Source organism: Arvicanthis niloticus, chromosome 3, assembly GCF_011762505.2.
Source record: "Arvicanthis niloticus isolate mArvNil1 chromosome 3, mArvNil1.pat.X, whole genome shotgun sequence".
In the NCBI taxonomy this organism is placed as follows: Eukaryota; Metazoa; Chordata; class Mammalia; order Rodentia; family Muridae; genus Arvicanthis; species Arvicanthis niloticus.
The window spans coordinates 100,403,036-100,425,933 of NC_047660.1; the positions used below are offsets into that span (position 1 = coordinate 100,403,036).

General features: G+C 43.9%; 2 protein-coding genes across 9 annotated transcripts in view; one reads left to right on the forward strand and one right to left on the reverse strand.

Annotated features, from left to right (window-relative positions):
- Window positions 1-11,756: 11,756 nt before the first annotated feature.
- On the reverse strand, window positions 11,757-20,413 carry Oxsm (3-oxoacyl-ACP synthase, mitochondrial). 5 transcript variants are annotated; one of them, XM_034497220.2, is made up of 5 exons: window positions 20,016-20,137; window positions 14,451-14,777; window positions 13,633-13,958; window positions 12,951-13,119; window positions 11,757-12,196 (listed from the first exon to the last, which is right to left on the reverse strand). In XM_034497220.2, the coding sequence occupies exons 3-5, from the start codon at window positions 13,925-13,927 to the stop codon at window positions 11,794-11,796; spliced, it is 867 nt and encodes a 288-aa protein (XP_034353111.1). In that variant the 5' UTR covers window positions 13,928-13,958; window positions 14,451-14,777; window positions 20,016-20,137; the 3' UTR covers window positions 11,757-11,793. The 5 variants fall into 5 exon arrangements, with proteins under 5 accessions (XP_034353111.1, XP_076787706.1, XP_034353108.1 ...); XM_076931591.1 differs by lacking the exon at window positions 14,451-14,777 and having other exon boundaries at window positions 20,016-20,413; XM_034497217.2 differs by lacking the exon at window positions 20,016-20,137 and having other exon boundaries at window positions 12,951-13,958; window positions 14,490-14,777.
- Window positions 20,414-20,458: 45 nt separating this feature from the next.
- Ngly1 (N-glycanase 1) overlaps window positions 20,459-22,898 on the forward strand; it is a 55,931-nt gene continuing 53,491 nt past the window's right edge. The window contains exon 1 of one of the 4 annotated variants that reach the window (XM_034498051.2): window positions 20,459-20,682. In XM_034498051.2, the coding sequence (XP_034353942.1) occupies window positions 20,552-20,682 (131 nt within the window). In that variant the 5' untranslated portion in view covers window positions 20,459-20,551. Of the gene's footprint in view, window positions 20,683-20,773; window positions 20,880-22,898 lie in introns of those variants that run through there. The other 3 variants (XM_076931592.1, XM_034498053.2, XM_034498052.2) reach the window with 3 other exon arrangements.

The following is a 22,898-nucleotide window of genomic DNA, read 5'->3' on the forward strand; positions in this document are numbered from 1 at the left end:
TGATATTGTATGGTAATGTAGACAAAAAAATAGAGAAGAAAAGCAGAGCCTTGGTATCAGACCTTTAGCTTTTCTTTTAGATGTTGATTCCATTATGTCCAGAAATACACAATAGTGCCAAATCTTTTTTTCTACCTTGAGTTGGTTTCCCTGTACATTAGCTGTCAGAGTGAAATTATTGTGCCTCCCACATGGAGACTAAAATGCCAAACAATGACTGCTGACAAATTTTTCTTGTTGTGTCCTGTCTCCACAAAGAAAATGGATTTTCCAACCAGCTAAAATTAAATACAAATTGCTGCAGAAATTGAAATGTATCAGGCATCTTTAATAGAAAACACTGTGTGCTTTTTTGCCTTGTTATTGTACCAGTAATCATATTGTACAAAATCAATTACAATAATATAAAGTGACACCACACTGAATATGCACAGTGTAAAAAACATCAGGGGATGTGGATAGAGATATATGGGTTGACAGATGAGAAGAGACACTGAGGGAAAGAGCACTCAGGATCTGGAAAGGTGATACAGGCCTAAGGCAGACAAAGGAACTTCCCAGGTGTTCTAGTTAGTATTTCTGAGAAACTCCATCCTGCCCCCAGGAAGACTTACAGACTTGAAACAGGCAACATGTGTTGTGTCTCATGTCTTCACAGCCCACCACCCATCAGGGTGTCAGTAGGAGCTTACTCTCAGTCACAACCAGCTTATAGGTTCCCTATGGACTGGCTGGCCAGCAGTGGATCAGCAGAAAGAGCTCAAAGGCCTCGGCTCTGCTCCACACACCCTTCTTTCCTCTAGAAAGCTGGCACAGCTATCTGCAATGCAGTAACACAGCAGAACACATGCAAGGCTGTTTCATGCTCAGCATTGAAAATGATGTCTACCACAGGCATTGCATGCCACTAACCATTGTCACCAGTCATCCTTTTCAAACCTACATTTCAAACTCTTTAAGTACAGATGTAGCAAGCTAGCATATTACAGTGCTAGATCTCCCAGCAAGGGAAAATGCCTAGCCTATTGTCGAGTGTCACTGTCCGTTTGATATATACATGGAGATTATGTTCTTTGCTTTTGGTATTTTGCTTTGGAGTTTTAGAAACCCAATTTCCCAGTGTAGTTCAGGTTGGCCTCAATATACCTCCTCCCCACCCCCACCCCCAATATTCCTACATCAGTTCTCTCAAAGCCAGAGATCACAGACGTTCACTACTGTGTTCAGCTGGGGCCCATGCTCTTCTGAGGCTTCACTTATTCTAGCCCAATTTGCATGCTGCTACATTCTTAATGGTAAATGATGTAAAAAAAAAAAAAATGCCAAGAGAATATAAGGAAGATGCTATCTATGTCTGCAGGACTTCATTGTCCTCCAACCTACAATCATCATGTGTTCAAAAGATCCTTGGGATGGCCTCATGCTTGGTAGACAAACTTCCCAGCCCCTTGACTCTCAAAGTACCTTGCTCTGGACATGGAGAACCCACCAAGAAAGGACTATGTTTGTGTGTTGTCTATATTTTTGCACTGAAGTTTCTGTAAGGAAACAGACCTCTAGGAACAGGGTCAACACCATGTCCTCAAGCTGAGGCAGAGCAGCTGACCAGTAGGTCTAAGTTTCAAACCATGACTGACTGGCCAGCGGGTCTGTGAGTCAGAAACAAATGTCTCTGGTATGTAGCTCCAGTTATATGTTCATTACACAGAAAAGTTGACGTGAGTTAAAGCAGAGGATGAAGGAAAACAAGAGAACAAACATCAGCAGTCAGGGATGTTCAGTGCTTCTATTGAAACTCGCTCAACACAAGAACTGTCTGAGAAGAAGTGTTCTTTTCCCCTCCAAACATTACAAGCGTCTGCCCCAGAATTTCTATAATAATTTATTTATTTTTATTTTATATGCATTGGTGTTTTGACTGCATCCCCTGCCTGGCCCTTGCCACCTCTGGCAGTCAGGAAGGCTGCCCACAGGGTCATGAGCTTGGGAGATTTAGAGCTCACCCTGGTGATGCTAAGGAAGAACTGAAGGCCAACCAGCTCAGCTACCACCCAGGCCCAGATCTGGGGCTCTCAGTTGGCCCACCCCAAAATCGTTATCATCTGAGAATGGTTGGGATACAGGAAAGGGCCAGTCCTGCTGATCCAAAGCTTCAGGATCTCCATGATACAGGGCAACAATAGAATAACCAATGGAGAAGCTCTGATGAGGGTCCAATGTTGTTGGTGTCATGGAAGCCAGAGAGCTTCAACCAACTCATTGCAATTAATATTCACAAGTGAAGATGTGTGGACAGATGCATATACTGTAGGATACACTGTGACATACTACAGCTTCCACGATGTTTTCTATGCTTTGTGTGTGTGGGTGGGTGGGTGGGTGGGTGGTGTTTTATTTTCTGGGGGAGATTTGGAGGGCAAAGGATGAATACGAGGGGGCAGGGAGATGAGCAGGACTGGGAAGCATGATGTGACTCTCACGAAGAATCAATGAAGTTTACCAAAAAAAAAAAAAAAAAAAAAAGATTCTATCTAGTGAACAGAGAAGTGATTCAGATAAGCAGCCCAGAGACAGAGGTTCGAATTGTTAAGCAGCCCTGTTCAAGGTGTGGACATTGTCTCAGCTCCTGTACTGCGAGGGGGTCCATAGAAGTCCTTAGGGGTCACTCAGGATGCTGCTTCTGCTTCTTGGTGCAGCCTTGCCCTCCTGTGTCACTGCCCTCAACTGGGGGTAATCTTGCTATGAAGCTCTGGTCCTTTTAGAGTTCAAGGTTCGGGACCATGAGTGACCTCTTTGCCTCTGGCCTTGAAGCAGGATGAGATAGGTAAAGCAGACACTTTTTGAGTGGCTAAGATACCTGACAGAGGCTGTCAGACTTCTTCATGCCTTTAGTCACCCAGTGACGAAAGGTGAGTCAGTGTTTTATAGCAAAGCAGCGTTTGTGTGCTGTTAGATATTGTGTAAAAATTGAACTCATCATCTTAAAAAAAAAGTCTGCTTGTCTTTCAGAGTGAGAATTGGCAGAGTTTTCTACAAAAGGCAGATAATAGGGAGGAGAGATGGCTCAGCAGAGAAGAGCTTGTGTATCTTACAAATGACCAAAGTTCTGTTCCCAGCACCCATGGCAGGAGCTCCCAAAGACCTGTGACTCCAGCACTGGGGATCTGATGCCCTCTATTGGCCTCCTGGTCACCAACAAGCACATGCATGTGTGCATGCATACAGAGAGACACACATGTACACACACATAAAATAAATCTTGATTTTTAAAAGCAGGTCATAGAAAACGTTAGGCTTGTTAACCAAGCTTCTGTGACAAATGCCCTGGCTCAAGAGAGACACTCACAGTACATACATGGATAGTGCTGCTCTTGTCAGCAATAAATAACTTCTCTGCTGCTTCCTGGACCTGTTTCATAACAGAGTGCAAATCAAGCTGACATAAAGCAGATTGACAAGATAAATGACACACTTTTATCATCTATGTTTGGATGAGTTTCAGAAGATGTTACTGGAGGTGCTCTTCAGATCTCCCACTGAAATGTCATCTCAGAGTTGGGAAGACAAAGGGTACTTACGGGAGAAGAGTGACTAAGAAGAGAAAGAGGAGGAGAGGAAGAAGAAAAGAAAGAAGAAGAAGAAGCTGGAGAGAGAGAGAGACAGAGTAGAACTTTAGAACTTTGTGACAGTATTTCTTTTTATGTATTGTTCCAACCTATCATTCAGGAATCTGTCCTTAATAATTACAAAAATTGGAGGGGAAATTTATACAACATGAGCTCTTTACTACTGGAACATTCTTGTATTCGTTGCTTTTGCCATTTCTGTGATAAAATTACTAACAAGAAGCAACTTAAGGGAGAAAGCACAGACTCTGGCTTATAGTTTGAGGGTCCAGTCCATCATGGGAGAGGGGGCATGGTGGCAAGTGCAGCGGCTGACTGTGGCCGAATGACTGTGGGACTAATGCTCCCTCACACCTGAGTATGTCGGGAAGGAGGAAGATTAGATCTGGGAGTGACCCTGGGCTGTAATCCTCAAGGTTTCCTGCCCTCTTAGTCAAGCACTTCCTCTAGCTAGGCTCTGCCTCTAATGGTTCCACAGAGCCCCAAACTTCTCCAGAGCCCATTCTTCTCACCATTGTGCGTGGGACTGCAGAGATGCTGATGTTTGAAGAACTCTCTTTGCTTTCTCCCAGTGCTGGTCTACTTACTATGCAACTAGCTTGTCTGGGGGATTCCTTCCAGGATCTCTGCATTATGCATTGCTATACATTTATCTCTCTGAATGGCAATGTAAGAACAGCACTTAGTTATTAAAATACTCTGATTCCTTCTCTGAATGCATTTTTAATTGAATACCTACTTCTCTCTTGCTTTAGACCAAAAGACAATTTCTAAAATAAACTTTGTAAGGAGAAGAAAGACAATGCAAGGCAATGGGCTGTGCAAACCCTGTTCATCTCAAGCGTACATGCAAACCAGACCTGTGTGGAAAGGGCCCCATAGAGGCAGCCTCAGCACAATCTGTGAATAGACATTTAAAAACAAAACACCAGGTAGAAAGAATCACCCGCTACCCTACTGGAAAGGGAGCTTCCCACCTTTCATCTCTTCAGGAAGAATTCTCAAAGTTGTTTTGTTACTGCCTCAATGCTTCATGCTAATTATTTCAGGGCAATTTTCTTGAAGACTAGATAAGGCACTTCATACTGTAGCAAACCATTCTCCTGTACAAAGCCCCAATGACAACAGAATAATGATGGTTGATGATAATGATGATGATATTAATTGATACAGATATATAGCAATATAAAAACATCCTGTGGGCTTAACAACCAATTTTCCAAATATGGAAATGTTCCTGAGAAGAACTAACTACCTGCACTCCATTAACCAGCCTTACTAGAGCCTAGAGATAAACTATTTTGGGAGGGTTCTACTCTGTAGCCCAGAATGGCCTGGAACTGTCTAGTAACTCAAGATAACTTCAAATTCACAACATTCTCCCTTCCTCAGCCTCTCCAGTGCTGAAATTAAAGGCAGGCACCACTTTGCCTAGCTTGTTGGATAGGTTCTATTAAACTGACTTTAGGGCCCAGACTAAGAATTTAGATCTGGATCTACTGAATCCACAACTTCCCCTCATCTCAGGGTGCCACTCTGAACAGCAAGAAGCCTTTGTGGTCAGCTGCTCCCCACTAGTCTAACATTAACAAGACACAAGAAGCATAGCTCCCCACTGTCACCTTCAGCAGTAAGCAAGTCTTCCCACCTCAGTTAAGATAACCAAGATAATCCCCAGAAACATCTTCACAGGCTGACCTAATCCAAATATTCCTTCAGTGAGATTCCTTTCCCAGGTGATTCTAAAGCCCATAGAGTTGATTACATCAACTATCACAAATTCTGCACCAGATACTATTCTACGCCATAGGGATGACATCAGGCATGCTGGTTAGTTTTTGTTACATTGACACAAGGAGGGTTTTCTGGGAAAAGGGAACAACAATTGAGAAAATGCCATCATGAGATTAGACAATAGTCAAGTGTTCGGAGGCATTTTTTTGAGTAATGATTGATATTGGAGGGAGAAGTCAGCCCACTGTGAGTAGTGTCACTCGTGAGGCCTGTATCATATAAGAAAATTATCTAAGCAAGCCATGGGGATTGAGCCAGTAACTGGCACTCCTTCATGGACTCTACTTCAGTTTCTGCCTTGAGTGCCTACCCTGATGGACTGTAAGGGGTAAGCTAAAGGGAATCCTTCCCTCCGAACATTGCTTATTGTTGTTTAACCCAGCAACAAAAAACAAACTAAGAAAACAGGGAAGGGGACATAGAAGGAAAAAAACAAAACACAACACGAAACAGGGAATTTGGGTCAGAAGGAAAGTGAAACCAATTGATTGTTGAATTGTTACCTCCTAAATATTTGTTTCTGGAAGTCACATTGAAAAGGACGGCAGCTGCATTGCAGGGATGCTGAGTATGAACTGGAAGGGGCCAAGGCGGGGGAAGATAGCTCAAGCAGGCAAGACTCCATTGGTGTCACTCTGTGTATTCGTTACTTTTGTTGCTCTGATAAAAAAAACACCATGACCAGAAGCAACTCAAAGAAAGAAGAGCTTGTTTTGGCTTATGGATCCAAAGGGGGAGACTGTATTGACAGAGAATCGTGGCACCAGGTGGATGTATGAGGACTTAACATGAACAGGCAATCAGGGAAGAGATCATAGGGAGAGATAAAATTTCCACATAAGCAGCTGGAATATCAAGAGAGATAATATCCGGACTCTGCAGCTGGGATATTTCCTCCCAGGGCCTTGTTATCTCCCTGAACCAACGGCCATCTAAGTTGAGAAGAAGTAATGAGAGAGGAAGAAAAAGTTAAGAAAAAGTAGGGATTAAAAAAAAAAAAAAAAAAAAAAGGGAGAACCAGGGTCCTATAAAAGACCAGCCCGGAGTCCACTTGATGGTCCTCTGGCTCTGAGACACCTTTGCCTAATGGTATTTTCTGCTTCAATAAATGCATGTTTTCATCTCTTCTGTGTTTTTACTTACTTCATTCCTAAGCATTCGGTTCTTTATTGGACTCTGAGAAGAACAAGGAATCCTGGGAAGCTAACCCATGACTTACTCCTTTCCTTCCCTTTCCCTCAAAACAGCTGGTGCAGAAGGTTGAGAGATCCGATCCCTCATAGAGAACAGAGAGTAAAGTCAAAATGGGGCAAGCTTTAACTCTCAAAGCCCACTCCCAGTGACATGCTTCCTCTAGCAAGGCTATCCCTCCTAAAGTTTTCATAGCTCAAACAGCACCAACAGCTGGAGACCAGGTGTCCAAATACATGGGCCTATGAGGCATATTTCTCATTTAACCCTTTGGTAGCAGCAGCCCCAAACTGAAAATATATATAAAGAAGGCCTGGCATTTGGTTAGTAGTCTAGGAAGTACGGACTGCAACAAGAGAGGAATATTTCAACTAGAGGCATATGAGTGGACACGCAGGAACCACATTAAGAGTGAAGCCTTCTGAGTCACATGTATACTCACTCCACAGAAGCACCTGCATAGCACAGATGCAAATGGCTCCCAATTCACATGAACAAGTTTTAGTCACTAGCTAGTCCAAAGCACAGACAAGCTGCATCTGGCTAACAAAAGTGGCAGAAATTGACCTAATAATATTCAAGTGGCCTACTTGCAAAGCTTGTGGAATTCCCTCAAGTCTGAATTCCAGTGTCTTATGACAAACACACAAGGCAGAGCCTCCAAACTGTCACACAGGTGTTGGTCACACCTGTGACCAACAGACACTTAATAGGCAGGGTCTCAAACTGAACTGTTTGTAACCACATGCTCAAATTACAGGCAGGCAACAGTTGCCTGGCATTTACATTTACATGATGCTGGGAATCTAAACTCTGGCCCTCACACTTATGAGATGCGTGAAACAGACAACAAACACCAATGGCTCACATTGCTCAAGAATAAAATCTTGGGATTGGACACCTGGGAGACCACCAAAGCCTACCAAGATGATGGCTGAGGGTGACTGACATTACCATCTAGGGGTTTTGTTTGGATTCATTTTCTCCACCAGTTAAAGAATTAAAAGGAAAACTTTTGTGCACGATGCATAGCAGAAAGGAAAATCTCGAACACAGCTGACAGAATCAGCTGATGAAGAAAGGCTTTTATTAGGGGTAAAGAAATGCTTGCACACACAGCAACCACACAGAGCAGGAAAGCAAAGGACAGATTCGGGAACCTGAAAACCTGGTCTCCCCTCAAGGGCTAGAGGTTTTATGGGACTTGAGACGTCCTCCTCTTCAAATTTAGTGTTGGTCAATTTTGAACAAAGACAGGGGGCTTTTCTGTTCTTGTAGTGCAGGCATGGCATAAAAGAACTCTGGGATACCCTCTTGTAACAGGTCACAAAAATTTGAGATGCGATAAAAATATTCATTTTGACTGAAGCAGTATTTACAAATATGCATACATGTTTATCAATACTCATTGAACTGTACTAAAAATGGAATGTACATCAGTGTCTTAGAGTTGGTTTAAACAGCATAGCTGATTTTATACTTTGGAAGACAAATGAGTCAACATATCTGTTGGGAATGGGTTCTAATGCTTTGGATTAATCCGGCCCCCAAAATCTGGAATCTGTGTGTCCGAACACTGAAGGTTCTTATTCCCAATTGGGTTTTGATCGATCAATAAAGAGCCAATGACCAATGACTGGGCAGGTAGACTGAGGCAGGACCTTTAGATTTGCTCCAGCTAGGGATTGGGAGAGAGGAAGAAGGCAGAGATCACCATGACTGGGAAGAGGAAAGACCACACCTAAAGGCTGGCTGACATGTGAGAATCAAGAAAAGTGGTCACAGGGCCACATGGGCCACTTCCCCAATTGTGTTTGGGGTAGCAGAGATGAAATATAGATTTTAAGAGATGTTAACTCAGAAGTACAGGAGGCGAGTGCTTGCTAGCAGTGGGAAGGATTAGAACTGCCCAGCTTTTGAGCTAGTCAACAGGTGTGTGCGTGTGTGTGTGTGTGTGTGTGTGTGTGTGTGTGTGTGTGTGTGTGTCTTTCTTTCGAAAATTCAGAAGGCACTGGCAGGCTAGGAGCACAAAGTGGTTTAACTACCGGCACACACATCCTACTTATCGTTCCAATACCCTTTTGATTCTAATCCCTTAAGGGACTCAAGCTTTTCTGAAGTCTATTACCTATCTCTACAGCCAGTGGGATTTTTAAAATAAAATGGTAATGGCACTCCTATAACATCCTTTCCCCTTCCCATGTATCAGTCAAGGTTCAGCCGGAGAAACAAAGCCAGTAGCACAGAGGTGAGTACTTGTTGCATGGATCAGACATTAGACAAGTAAGAGGACTAGTGTCATCTGAAGTGCTGTTGTGACCAGTAGCTGCCTTCTGGTGCTGGGGTTTGAAACAGAGCAGGTGCAGGAAACAGAAGTCAACTGTAAAGTTCCAATAGCCAACCAGAACCTATAAACATAAGAAGGAACTGAAAATTTGACAAGTTCCTGTTTTTTTATTTTGATGTCGGGGGCAAGCGCTAGCTCGGGTCATTCAGTGCCATGGAGCCAAAGGCATACCTTTGTAGAAGGATTCAGAATTCAAAAGAAAAAGCAGTTGCAGGCTCACCCACTGACTCACGTTAAGATTCAGTAACATATTTTATATCACTCAAAAGAAATCTTTTATGACCAACTCTAAGTAAAATGGAGAAGGGACTACTGGGGAACAGTAAGGTACTGGACATATTACAAAGCTATCTTACCATCTCAAATCTTAAAAACAATTTATTACCCTCACTTCCTGAAAACTCGTAGGGTTCTTTGTGATCCAGCATCTAGTACATCTTGCAACATTCTCTCTCAAACTCCCACCTCAGAGATTATTGGATTTGTTTAGTGCAAGTGTTCTAACTTCTAGAACTTTCTACATTGAATCCCCTCAGACTGGAACACCCTTTCTTCTCATCTTTCCTCTGATCTGAATTTGTTGACCCATGTATTCAGCTTCCTCTCAATCTTCTTTTATGCATATTTTTTTCCACTGGTGACAACATAAAGTACTCAATAAGTTTCCAGATGAGCACTATATGTTAATGAAAATTGATACCAATTACAATGTTTGAGCATTAGGAGGGAGAACCAGTCAGTCAACATAGATAGCTGACTAAAACTAATCCAAGTGTAGTGCCACAATTTATAATGCCTGCACCTGGGAGTTCGCAGGCTGCTTGTTCTTCATGACAGGTTTGGGGCCAGTCAGAGCTACACGGAAGATTTTGGACCAGCTTGTAATACAAAGTGAGACACCCCCTCCCCCTTTATTTTTAATTGACAAGCTGGTCACCAAAATGGCTCAGCAGGTAAAGTGCTTACAATGAAAGCCTAAAGATCTGAGTTTGATCCCTGGGACTCACATAAAAGTAGGAGGAGAAAACCATCTTCACAAAGTTGTCCTCTGACCACCACTACGGCACATGTACCCAGACGTGTCCCACTCCAACACACACATACAGATTTTAAAAAACAGGGACAAGAGGCTGGAGAGATGACTCACCAGCAGGTAAAAGACTTGTTGCTCTTGCAGAGACCTGGGTTTGGTTCTAAGCACCAACAGGGTAGTTCACAATCATCCATAACTCCAGTTGCAGGGGATCTGATGCCATGTTCTGACCTCAGGTAAAACACTCATACACATTATTTAAAAAAAAAAATCCAAAAAAAAAAAAAAATTAAAACAAGACCAAGTTTTAAGTAAAATGTGAGACTGTTCCTCATTCTACAGAAAGGCATCTAGCCATTTATTCTGTCTGTCTGTCTGTCTGTCTGTCTGTCTGTCTGTCTCTCTCTCTCTCTCTCTCTCTCTCTCTCTCTCTCTCTCTGTGTGTGTGTGTGTGTGTGTGTGTGTGTGTGTGTGTGTGTGTGTGTGTGTTCCACTAAGAAAGCAAAGGCTAAAAGGCAGTTTGACTGGGAGATGACTCATGGAAATAAAAATCATGAGCCAGTACAGGGACAGCCAGCCATTAAAGGTGTTACCGAGATGAGGAAGTGGAGGCACCTGACGGAAGCTCCGCATCACTGTGGACCTGAGGGTCTACACGAAAATGAAAACACTTACTTGGAAGAGATAAAAGCCCTGCCTACCAAATGCTTCCCTGGCTGGCTGTCACCTCTGAAGAACTTGCTACCCTGGCAGTGTGGAAGCTTGGAGAACATTGTCACAGTCACAAAGTTACAGGTGGACTGAGGGGAGGTGGCCTAATTTACCAGGAGTTTTTCAAAAGATCTTTATGCCCATTCACCATAGCACAAATATTCCCAGTATGAGAAATGCCAAAGCAGCCAGGTCATGGTGGTGGACACCTTTAATCACAGTGCTTGGGAGGCAGAGGCAGGCAGATCTCTGTTGAGTTCAAGGTCGGTCATGGTCTATGGAGTGAATTCCAAGACAGCCAGGGCTACTTGAGTAACTGTGACTCAAAGAAGGAAAAAAAACAAAACAAACAAAAAAAAAAGAAGAAGAAGAAGGGAAGGAGAGAAGAGGGGAGGGGAGGGGAGGGGAAGAGAAGGGAGGAGAGGGAAGGGGAAAGGAAGGAATGGGAGGGAAAGGAAAGAAAGGGGAGGGGACAGAAGGAGAAGGAGGGGAGGGGAGGGGAGGGGAGGGGAGGGGAGGGGAGGGGAGGGGAGGGGAGGGGAGGGGGGGGGAGAAAAATGCCAAACCAGTTTCACTTCCTTCTTCAGAGAAACAAAAGCTTGGGAGCTTAGGGAGATTCCACTAAGGACACCTACACAGGTCAGTGGTGATAGGTTACCTCTGGCTGACAGCTGTCTTCAAAGGATACTGACTGATGATGCACACTCCTGCTTGTATTGTATTCCTCTCTATGTGCTGTAGGACAGTGATACCCTAGAGTCACACCATGCAGCAGCACAGCCTTGCTCAGAGGAGCTAGTCTCTAAATATCTGAAAGGGAAAGGGATGGATGAAATAGTGCACCAGAAAAACAAGTCAACAGTTCTGTGTGCAGGTTATTCTGTCCTCTGGAGACACTTCTGGTTGTCACTAGTTGCCACTGAAATCTCACAGGAGACACCAAGATGCTGTAAAATACCTACAAATACTGGGCAGCCTGTTCCTTAGCAAAGAACTATACAAATAGCAATTGTGCTAAAGACATCTGGGTATTGATATAAGACATATCCGTACGTACTCTTTATACATTTATGACCATTAAAAGACAATGTTTACATGCCAGCAATACAAAGTGTTGCATTAGTACCACCAAACCCAAAGGAATTAGTGAGTCCAATACATCGACCCTCAGTTTTCCATTCCTGAGCCTCCAGTGGAACATAATTGAGATCAAATTCTGGCTCTGTACAATTCAGGTTTAAAGTTGGTGGTAGTTTCTGATGGTAACAAGCCAGTGCAGTAAAGGCTGCCTCAACTGCCCCTGCAGCCCCCAGAAGATGTCCAGTGGCTCCCTTTGTGGAGGATACAGCAAGGGTACAAGCGTGGTCCCTAAAGAGCCTCTTGATGGCTTTGTTCTCAGCAGCATCACCCAGTGGTGTGGAGGTGGCATGTGCGTTGACATAGGATATCTGTTCATGTGATATACCTGCATCTTTTACAGCAGCAGCCATGCATCTGATAAGAGAAGAAAATTATCAAATGAAGTTTATTCACCTGAGTAGTTTGTGTAAAATAAGGTTTCCAGGTCCACTGGTTGAGCTTCATTCTGAGTGTTATATCAGAGACCCTATGATCCACAAAGCTAAAAGTAGCTAGTATTTGTCCATTTATAGGAAAGCTTGCTAAACTTCTGGCCGATTTAATTGAATAAAACATAATACAGTTTAAACTTGGATGGTGATATATAATCAAGACCTTTTTTTTCAAAGTGTGGTTTTTAGACTGGAGCTAGTTAGAAATGTAGACTCTTAAGTGTCAATCTAGACCCGCAGTCAGAACTGGCATGTTATCAAGACCCCTGGATGATTCGGGGCCAAGAAATGCTGCTTTGAAAAGATCAGAATTCACTTAGAAACATCTAGCAAGTCTGCCTCTATTCTCCAGGTCTGATAATTGCTCAGAGGGAGGCTGAGGAAGGCAGCACACTCATGATTACCAAGCAGAAGGTGGGGCACAGGAAGCTAGCAAAGACACAACTCTATTGGCTTTAACTAAAGTCCATTGGATTTTTGTTTAAAGATTTTCAAATGTTTTCAATCATTTCAAGAAAAGAATAAAAAAAGAAAAGAACAACTTTGATCTAAGATAGAAGAATATATACTATACACCAAGACCAGGTAATTTTTTTTTTAATTTGAAGTTCCAATAGTGCCTTAATACAGTATCTTAAGAGGAAAAAAATATTTTGAACAGAACAACTAGTCTTTACCTTAAAGCACCTTCTCCTTCAGGATCCGGGGCAGTTATGTGACCAGCATCACCTGAGAGTCCATAACCCAGAAGTTCAGCATAGATCCTGGCTCCTCTCTGAACAGCATGCTCATGTTCTTCCAGCACCAGCACAGCAGCTCCCTCACCCATGACAAAGCCATCTCTCTCTGGATGAAATGGTCGGCAGGCCAGCTTAGGATCTGGGTTTGTACTCAGAGCCCGGGCTCTGGAAAACCCAGCGAGAGATAACGGACTAATGCAAGAGTCTGTGCCCCCAGCCACCATCACATCTGCATCACCATGGGCTATAAATCTAAAGGAGTCTCCCACAGCATGTGCACCGGTGGTGCAGGCTGTGGACACTGAGTGATTGGGGCCCTTAAGTTTGTGGCGAATGCTGACCTGACCTGCAGCCATATTGATCAGAATCTTAGGGACAAAGAATGGGCTGACTTTATTATAACCTTTGGTCTGAAACATCAAAGCAGTTTCAGAAACAACTTCAAGAGGAACCATGCCCATGCCAATGGCAACACCAGTAGCTACCTGATCTGCTTCTAGTTTTGGATACCAGCCAGAGTCTTTCAGGGCTAACTCTGCTGCCCCGATGGCCATGATGGTGGGAGAGGACATGGACTTGGCATCTGATTTGGACACAAAGTTTTGTTCATTAAACTGACCTTCATCTGAACCTCTTGGTACATAAGCAGCTACACTGCAAGGAATGCTCTTGTACTCATCACCAACTACAGAAACAATTCCACTTTCTCCTCGGAGAAGCCGATCCCAAACAAGTTGAGTCCCAACACCAAGTGGTGTCACTAGTCCAATGCCTGTGATGACAACTCGCCTTCGCAACATGGCTGCTGGCACAGTTCCATAATACTTGTGTTTGCTTATTAACCAACAATATGACGCTGGATATGGATGGGAACTTGTGGCTTTTAGAAAATGTTGCAGGTACTTTGACAACATGGTTGGAATTCAGAAGATCAGAAACACATTCCTGGAATAGACCACAAGAGACATCAAGTGTCGTTTAAACGACCGAAGGATCTCACACATAGCCTAGGTGTGCTTGTGGTCATGTGCTAAAAGTCACAGAGAAATGCAACCCACGCTTGGACTTAACTTTTATTTGTAATCTACGAGGTCCCTCAGACTGTCAACGGACAGCTAGCTCACTGGGTTTTACAAGGCCACCCCACCCTGCAGGGGGCATCCTTCTTCAGGCTCACCGAAGATTACTGTACAGTGTGGTATTTCTAAGATCAGTGCACAAGAGGCCGCTTCGGGTCCATTCTGTGAAGTGCACTTTATCTACTTCCGTGTAGGGCAGCGAGCCTTTCCGGCGACCCCGCCGCAGCCAAGCGCCCCGTGTAATGAAGGCCGGGTGTTACTTCCCGAGGTCAGCGTTAGAAGCTTTCAGGGCTCCACAGCCAAGCCACACCCTCCACCCCTACCCTGCAACCCGGGTGCACTCGCCGCCAGAACGTACCGCAACCTCTACCTGAAACAAATCTTTGCGGACGCTCACCTAGTGCACATGCGCACACTCGCCCGCAGCGCCTCGTTTCCGCCAGGAGACTGGCGTCTGGTGTCAGAGGTCAGACGCGAGAGGCAGGACTTCCGCCAGGTTCCGGGGTTGTGTGTTCGCTGCTCTAGCTCCAGAACCTGTTTTGATTGCTTGGGAAGCCTCACCTTAGCACACAGTGATAATGCCCAGACACTCCGGTGTTGCCAGAGAAGGGAAGCTGTCATTTCCTAAGCACATTCCGGGGAGGACATATAACTGTAGCCCCGAAGTCAGGCCTCCCTGGTATCTCTGTAGAAAGTATTCATAGAACTCCTCAGAATGCCACTCACCATGAAACCGAGGTCGTTTGGGGAAACGTCTAAATGCCACACAATGAAAACAATACTACGGCTGAATATTTCGAAATGTGCAAAGACGTTGAGAATTTGTTAGGAAACATTAGTTGCAAAACTAATATAGAATATAGCGTCCACTTCTAAAGGTTTGCAAAGAAATTGGATAATGGTACTGCCTGCAATTTCAGCACTTGGGCGGCAGAGGATCGGTCCTCGGCTATGTGGCCAAGTGCAAAGCCAGCCTGGGTTACCAATCTGAAGACTTAAAACATAAAGTCTATAGTGATCTGCAGTGGTTATTGTAGCCTCGTCTCCATTTCTCCTTAATAGCAAACAACTACTTCTGTAAAAAAAAAAAAAAAAAAAAAAAAAAAAAAAAAAAAAAACTTTTAATGGCTGACTCGTGACAGGAAGTGAGAGGAATATGCCCAATATCTGAAGTGGAAATTTCTGAGCTTATTTAAAGTTTAACTTACTTGCTCAGAGATAACTGAATCTGTAATGGGTAAATAGGATAAGGAACAACTCAGCGAGGGGTTATTAACTGTTCAAGTCTGTCCCACGTGTGAGCTTTGCTTTCTTCTTCAGATAAAAGATCAACTGTGCTATCTCCATCTGAATCGTGTAGTCATGCTTATATGCTTTCTTGTGGGTGATACTTCTTGAGGCAATTGTTGCCATGTATGCTAGCATTCTAACTGTAGAGAAGAATCTGAGGTACGTTTAGCTATTTCCTCATTAGTCCTGGATATGATTTATTTGGAAGTCTACTTTGTCTAAAATGCTTAGGAAAACCCAACCTGTTGTTGATCCAGTGTCTCTCCACTTGCTTAGTATCATCTCCCGGCAGTGAAGATAGTGTTTCTCCCTCCTTTACCTTTTGGCAATGTATGTAATACTGCTCCAATTGCAGGCAGCCTCAGATCTCAAAAAAAGTGCTGGGGTATGTAGACTGTGAAAGGTTTGCTGAGAGGGAAACTGTCAGTTCAGCCATGGAGAAGTCATGCTGTCATCCATGCTGCAGTGAAACCTTCTGGTGGCACAGATGCCTTGGGGTCTCCCACGCTCCTGTAAGCAACCCCTCACCCATGCTCAGAAGGTGAACTGAATAAACCTTAGATCTAAGTCGGACTTGGGGGATTTTGCTTTGCTTATTGTTGGTGCTTTATAAAGAGGCTGGGTGTTTATTTACATCTTCCCAGAGAAAGAGTTCTCGAAACAATGCACTCATATAAAACAAGACTGTCATTAATTTCTATTTCTATTTCTCTGTGTTATCATTTTATCTCAATCTGGAGAGGGGTAAAAGGTCTATAAAATCCTGAGAGCTGTATGTGAATTAGTACCATACTGTTTGCTAACATACGGTGTATCCATGAACACAGATCTTCAACTTGGTTCTGCGTATTATAGCCTTCTCTTAGAATTTCTCTGGTTCAGCATTTTATTTCCTAATACAGTTCTCAAATAAACTTTCTATCCAACAAGTTGAACTGTTTGTAACATTGTAACACAAAAAAGAGTGAGGTCACTGCTATCTCATTAAGTCACGAAATGCTTCAAAGAAGTGGACCTGGACTTCAATCTGTGAACTGAGTGAATGCATGTTTAGTAACTGGGTAGAAGCAGGCATTTCAACAGGCAGAAGTACAATACAAACAAAATACCAGGCCTGTGTGGCCAGTGCCAAATTTGAAAAACTAGACTTAGTAGATAAAGGCACCTGCCACTAAGCTTTATAGCTTATTAGCCTAAATTCCATTCTACAAATCTCTCTTTCTGTGTGTGTGTGTGTGTGTGTGTGTGTGTGTGTGTGTGAGTGTGTGTGTGTGTGTGTGTGTGAGATTGCTTGCTTGCTTGCTTGCTTGTTTGTTTTTGTGTTTTGCTTACTTTGGGTTTGGGTTTGTTGTTGTTGTTTGATTTGGTTTTGTTTTTTCAAGACAGGTTTTTACTGTGTAGCCTTGGCTGTCCTGGAACTTACTCTGTAGACCAGGCTGGCCTCAATCTTACAGAGATCCATCTGTCCCTGCCTCCCAAGGGCTGGGACTAAAGGTGTGCGTCACCACCACCACCGGTCAGTCATTGAGGGATAGGGTCACAACCATTTCCAGAACTCTTAACAGTGGAAGGAAAAAGCTAACTCCCAGAAATTGTCCTCTGATCTCCAAATGCCACGGCAAGGGCATGAGTATGCATGTGCTACACACACACACACACACACACTTAAAAATAAAAATGAGAGGTGGGAGAAATGGCTCAGAGGCAAAGAGCTTATATTTCCAGAGGGTTAGTGTCTATAACTGTAGGAGTAGCCTGCCGGCAGACAGCAAGCATAGTGGCTAGAGGAGGAAGTTGAAAGTTCACATTCTTTACCATAAGCAGGAAGGCAAGAGAGCAAACAGAAAGCTGTTTCTCTACTACTTTCCGTGACGTACTTCTTCCAGCAAGACTGTACCACCTAAATGTCCCAAAACTGGACCACTGACAAATACTACAGCCTGTGGGAAACATTTTTCATTCAAACCACCACATCCCACTCCCTGGCCATCATAGACTCCGGGCCATATAATGCAAAATGCATTTAGTGAAACTTCAAAAGTCCCTGTAGTCTTTCACAGTCTTAACACTGTTTAAAAGCCCAAAGTCTCTTCTAAGATGCAAAGCATCTGAGAATGCAACCTTCTGTAAAGTCAAAAGGCAAATTACATATTTCCAATATATGACACAGATTACCATCCCAAAAGGTCCAAGTGGGGTATAATAAGAACATACTGGACCACTTCATGACCAGAACCTAGCAGGACAAAACACCAAATCCTGTAGCTCCATGTTTCCTGTAAAGGGCTCCACCCCTTCAGCTTTCCTGCCAGTAGCCTCTCTGTCTCTCCGTCCCTCTCTGTCTCTGTCACTGTCTCTGTCTGTCTCTCTAACCCTCCCCCTCCCTCCCCCCCCCCCCCCCCCCCCCCGCCTCGGGCTGGTCCTACTCTCCCTATACAATCTTTCTTGGCAGATTTCTCATAGTGTTGATATCTTCAACATCTTATGGTCTCCACTGGAGCCCAAGCTTTCCTTTCACAGCTCCATACAATGGTCTGTCACGACTCTTACTCTCTCATGATCTTCCAGGGAATTTCCTACCACATGTTGCCTGGCCTCAGAGGCTCTCAGAAGCCACAAAGGTAGGATCTGTGACCCCCTCATTCTTGTACCCTTCAAGTCTAAAGCTGGCACTGTGAGAACACAGCCAAGTGTGGCTGCCAGCTAGGAATGGGGTCACTTGGATCACATTAGCAGCAATACTTTTATTCAGTTACTTTCTGAGATCAAAAAATGCTTTAGGCTGTTGTACAAGCTGGAAGTTTTGCTGGGTGAGGTCTTGCCTAGATTGTACCCTTTTCCTTTGTTCCAGTGCAGGGTAAACTTCTCAGCTGTGTGAAACTTCCTCTCTCCAGCACATGCCTTGGCTGTAATGTTAAGCTCCCTAGAGCTCCTTTTCTCTACAAACAGTACAATTAATCTTGTTTTCTAGCCCAAGTCTTCCAAATTCCTTCCACAATATCACCTCCAAAAAAACACAGGGTCAAGTTCATCACAGCAATACCCCATTCTCTTAGTATTAGTTTCTGTTGATGCTAAGCTTTTCTATTGCTAAGATAAAAACACCACGACCACAGCAGCTTATAAAACCGTTTACATTGGCTTCTGGTTCCAAAGGTTAGAGTCCATGATGACAGAACAGCATAGCAACAGGCATGGTGCCCAGAGCAGGAAATTGAACACTCACATCTTTTACCACAAGCATAAGCAGAGGGAGTAACCTGGCAGGAGCATAAAAATCTCAAAACCTGCCTCCAGTGATGTACTTTTTCCAATAAGGCTGCACCACCTGGCCTGCCTGTACCTTTTACATACTGGGATTACAGGGATCAGTCAGCACTTACAGCAAATAGCTGGGAACAGAGCACTTGAAGTTGAGCCACAAACCTAATTATTACTTTGTTATGAGCCAGAAAAAAAAAAATTGCTAGTAGTTAGCCACTGAAAAATTTAAACAACAGCTAATAACATATTCTTTGTTGAACATAATATTCTCTCTATTCTTTCACAGTCTCATAGACACATAATGTTCTTTGGCCACAGTCCATTATCTCTGTTCCATCATCTTTGCCCTCCCTTTTAACCACCTTTTTCCTCATCTCCCTCCTGCTTTCATGTCTTTGGTGGTGGTGTGGTGGTAGAGTTGTGTGTATATGTGTGTATATATATTGTGTATGTTGACGGGGTCTGGTGTAGCCCAGCCTGGCCTCAACCTCACTATGAAACCAAGGTTAACCTTGAACCTTTGATCCTCCTGCCTCTACCTTCCAAGTTTACGGATTTGCCAACATGTGTAGCTGAAAACAATATTCTTGAAGTTGGTCCACAAACCTAAATGCTAAAAATTTAGGTATATTTGACAAATAAATGTTTAGAAGTTCTAGAAAATTCTCAGAAGAAATTGCCCAGAAACATTAAAAAGCAACAGATAATAAGCAACAGATAATAAAGTGTCAAAGGAGGTCACAGACACAAAGCCAAGAAATACCTGCTGGCCAAGTCTAGTGGTTCCTACAAGTAATTCCAGCTATTCAAGGAGAGTAGAGTATGGAAAACTCCAGGTCTGACTAAGAATCAAGGTCAAGTGCAACTTTAGTGACATTTCAACACTAAAAGCTAACAATCAAGCCAGGTGGTGGTGGACAAGCCTTTAATCCCAACTCAGGAGGCAGAGGTCAGGCGGATCTGAGTTCAAGGCCAGCCTGATCTACAACTTGAGTTCCAGTTTATCCAGAGCTATGCAGAGAAACCCTGTCTTGAAGAAGAAAAAGAAGCAGTGAGGGCTGAGTATGTAGCTCAGCGTCGGAGCCAATTCCCAGGGTTGATGCCAGTGACAAGAGTGTGGTGAGGCATTGGCAGGACTAGAGATTAGTGATTCATTTTCTAAGATAAATTAAGGGAACTGGTAAGCGATATGCCAGTATGAGTCGAAAGATACAATGTGTATATACACTTTATTTTCTTGTTTGTTCCTCATTATATTCTATTATTGAATATGGGTTTTATGTGGATGACCACAGGATAAACTGAGTCCCCAACCCATTAATAGGGTACAATATGCTGCTTAAAAATGTTCCTTACAATAGAATCATACCTTGTGAGGTGATGTTCATCAATAGAATTCGGAAAATACACGAATCAGAAACCCAGCAGGGTTCTGAGCTATGCTTCTGTTTTTGAAGCTGGACACCAGTAATCAAACTGGCAGGACTGCAGGGAATTCAAGCGTGTGAGCCAACCTAGGCCACAGACCATGACCACGCCCTCTTTCCCCGTAACCCCTCCCCCCCAAAAAAGACAAAACAAAAACTTGCTCTTTCTTCTGGAGTCTTTTCTTCCACAAACGATAATTATCTACCGTAAAAAGAAGGCTGTACAATTATCGGTGGGTTCCTACCCCACACAAGCAGCCACCAAAACTCTCTCCTCCACTGGCTGGCACCCTGTACGCCAACGTTCACAACCGGACTCTGGGTGGCTCGCCCCGCCCCTAGCCCCGCCCGGAACGCCCCGCCCCTCGGCGCCTCGCCCCGCCCTCTGGCCGCAGGCCTCCGCGGCGGCCGAGGCGCTCCTCAGCGCCTGCTCAGTGCGCGCCGCCGTGCGCGAGGTGGCGAAGGCCGCGGCGCAGCCATGGCGTCGGCCACACTGGGCAGCTCGTCGAGCTCTGCGTCCCCGGCCGTGGCCGAGCTGTGCCAGAACACCCCGGAGACCTTTCTGGAGGCCTCCAAGCTGCTGCTCACCTACGCCGACAACATCCTGAGGTGCAGCCGGGGCCCCGGAGCCTGAGGGCCGCAGGCGGGCGGGGCCGCCGGCACTCGGGCCTGAGGCGGGGCGGGCTGGGCGACGAGGGCTCGCTGGGGCTGTCACTGCCTCTGACAGCTGTGGTGTCCCATCTCGCTGCAGGATCCAGGCGCTGTGACTCAGCCCGAGTGCCGGTTAAATGTTCACGCCGAGTTTGGTGTGTTGACACATTTGTAGTTTAAGTTACGAACTTGGTGTTGTGTTCATTTCTGGCTTTTACTTCATTCGACCTGACGCCGTTAAGAGTTCTGAAGGAAACCACGCAGGAGAAGTCGTCTTGGTTCTGCGTGCGGCTCTCTCCACAGCTGCTCCTCACAAGGCTGCAGTTGGAAGTTTGAGTCGGCACCCCACCTCCCCCAGCCCTTTAGGTCAAATGGAGAAGTTTGGGGAAGGTGTGCGGGAGGGGCATACAGTGAGGCTAATTCAGTTAAGCTCCTGGGCGCTGCCTCTTACAAATACATTGACCCGAAGTCTGTAGGAATTCTTAGCTTCAAGGCTGTACAATTCCTGTGGCCCCGCTTTAGAGAATTAGTTGGGAACGGTATGTTTGAGACGTTGAGGTGTTTGTTTGAGGTGTTATACTGTACCCCAGACTGGCATGGAATTTGCTCTGTAGCCCAGAACTCATGCCAGTCTCGTCTCGACCTACCAAAAGCGGAGATTACAGGTGTGCGCCACCACAACCATGATTGTCCATTTAGGTAACATTGGTGATATTTGAAATAAACTGAAGAGAGAACATAATGTGATTCTATGCCAGATGTTATGCAGCATTGGGCCTGCTCACAGCTACATAATTGTGACGTGCATGACGATCGCCTTCCTCCTTTATGACACCTCAGCTTAACCCTGAGATCTCACCTCAGAGTACGAGGTGTCAGAGTCCACAGCTGACGTTTCCTACTGAATTCTTTAAGTCCTCCACCTCCCACTCTCCAAAATGTAAAGACATTTCGATTCTTTCAGTACACTGAAACAAAAGATGCTAAGATCAGAGTACTTTGAAGGACAGCTTTGCTTGCAGACAATTATTTGGGATCATAACGAGCATTATGAATGTGTACTAAACTTCAAAAGAAACTGAATCATTTTACAGCCTTTAATCTGGCTTACATTTCTGATCTTGAGTTTTGTCTTATATAAAGGACATTAGGAGTTTATAATTGACATTATTCGGGTTTATGTGAAAAAATTGCTCTTTTAGTTTGTTTTCAACAACAATGGCCTTGTGTTCTTAAGAATTCAAGATCTGGCTTGGTTGGGAGACGGTATCCTGTTTCTTCATGTCCAAATCCAGTGACTTCTTAACTCTTAAGGAAAAGCTCCGTATGTCTTCCTGGTCCCTGCCAGCACATTATAATTATACTTCTGTAATTTGAGTAGAGAAAATCAGATTTCTATTTGCATTGCTATTTTCTTTTAAACCCACTAGTAGCAGAGCAGAAGCACTTTTGAGAGCATATTGTCCTACCATCTTGTCTGCCTCGATCTCAGAACAGTTTATAGAATGGATGTGCAAATAAAAATTCATTAGCATGTTTTTAAACCAGTACTTGTTACTGTAATCTACAGTGAAATAATACTCTTAAATTTCTGCTTGAATGATGTTTACTATATCCCCAACAGTAATAAATCTCAATAGATACAGAAAGAAATGTGTGCTAATTTGTATGCAAAAGCTGCCCCCCCCATTTTAGATAAGATGAGCTTACTATTGACTTTATCAAAAGCAAAACAAAACATCTCTATATTAGTTTTCCTAACATCATAGGTGAGTTGTTTAACTAGTTTGATTCATGTACCAAAGTTTGGCCTAGAATAATGTTGAACTTCTTAACCTCCTACCTACACCTCTAAATTACAGGTGTGGGCTATCACACTTGATGCCATGAGCTGCTACAGATAGAACCAGGACTCCATGAATGGATCCCCTGTCCCTAATCATTCATTTTTTTAAGTATACATATTTGATATTCTACTGTTTTGTTTACAAAGCACATACAGTTGTTGGCTATTAACTTTACTGAGTGAAGAACCAAGAATCAAACATAGTTTCTTTGTTCAAATAATATAAATATATTTGGGAGAAGAAAGGTGTGAAAAACAGCTATAGTGCAACATCAAAGAACAATTCCAAGATAGTGTTTAGGTCTCTGTATTTATACTCTTTTATGTT

What these genes read in the sequence shown, in the direction of transcription:
- Oxsm (XM_034497217.2), bottom strand. Translation starts at nt 13,927, where the DNA reads ATGTTGTCAAAGTACCTGCAACATTTTCTAAAAGCCACAAGTTCCCAT. An exon ending in GAAGGAGAAGGTGCTTTAAG is followed by an intron (nt 12,197 to 12,950) that starts GTAAAGACTAGT and finishes TTCTCTTATCAG; the next exon opens with ATGCATGGCTGCTGCTGTAA.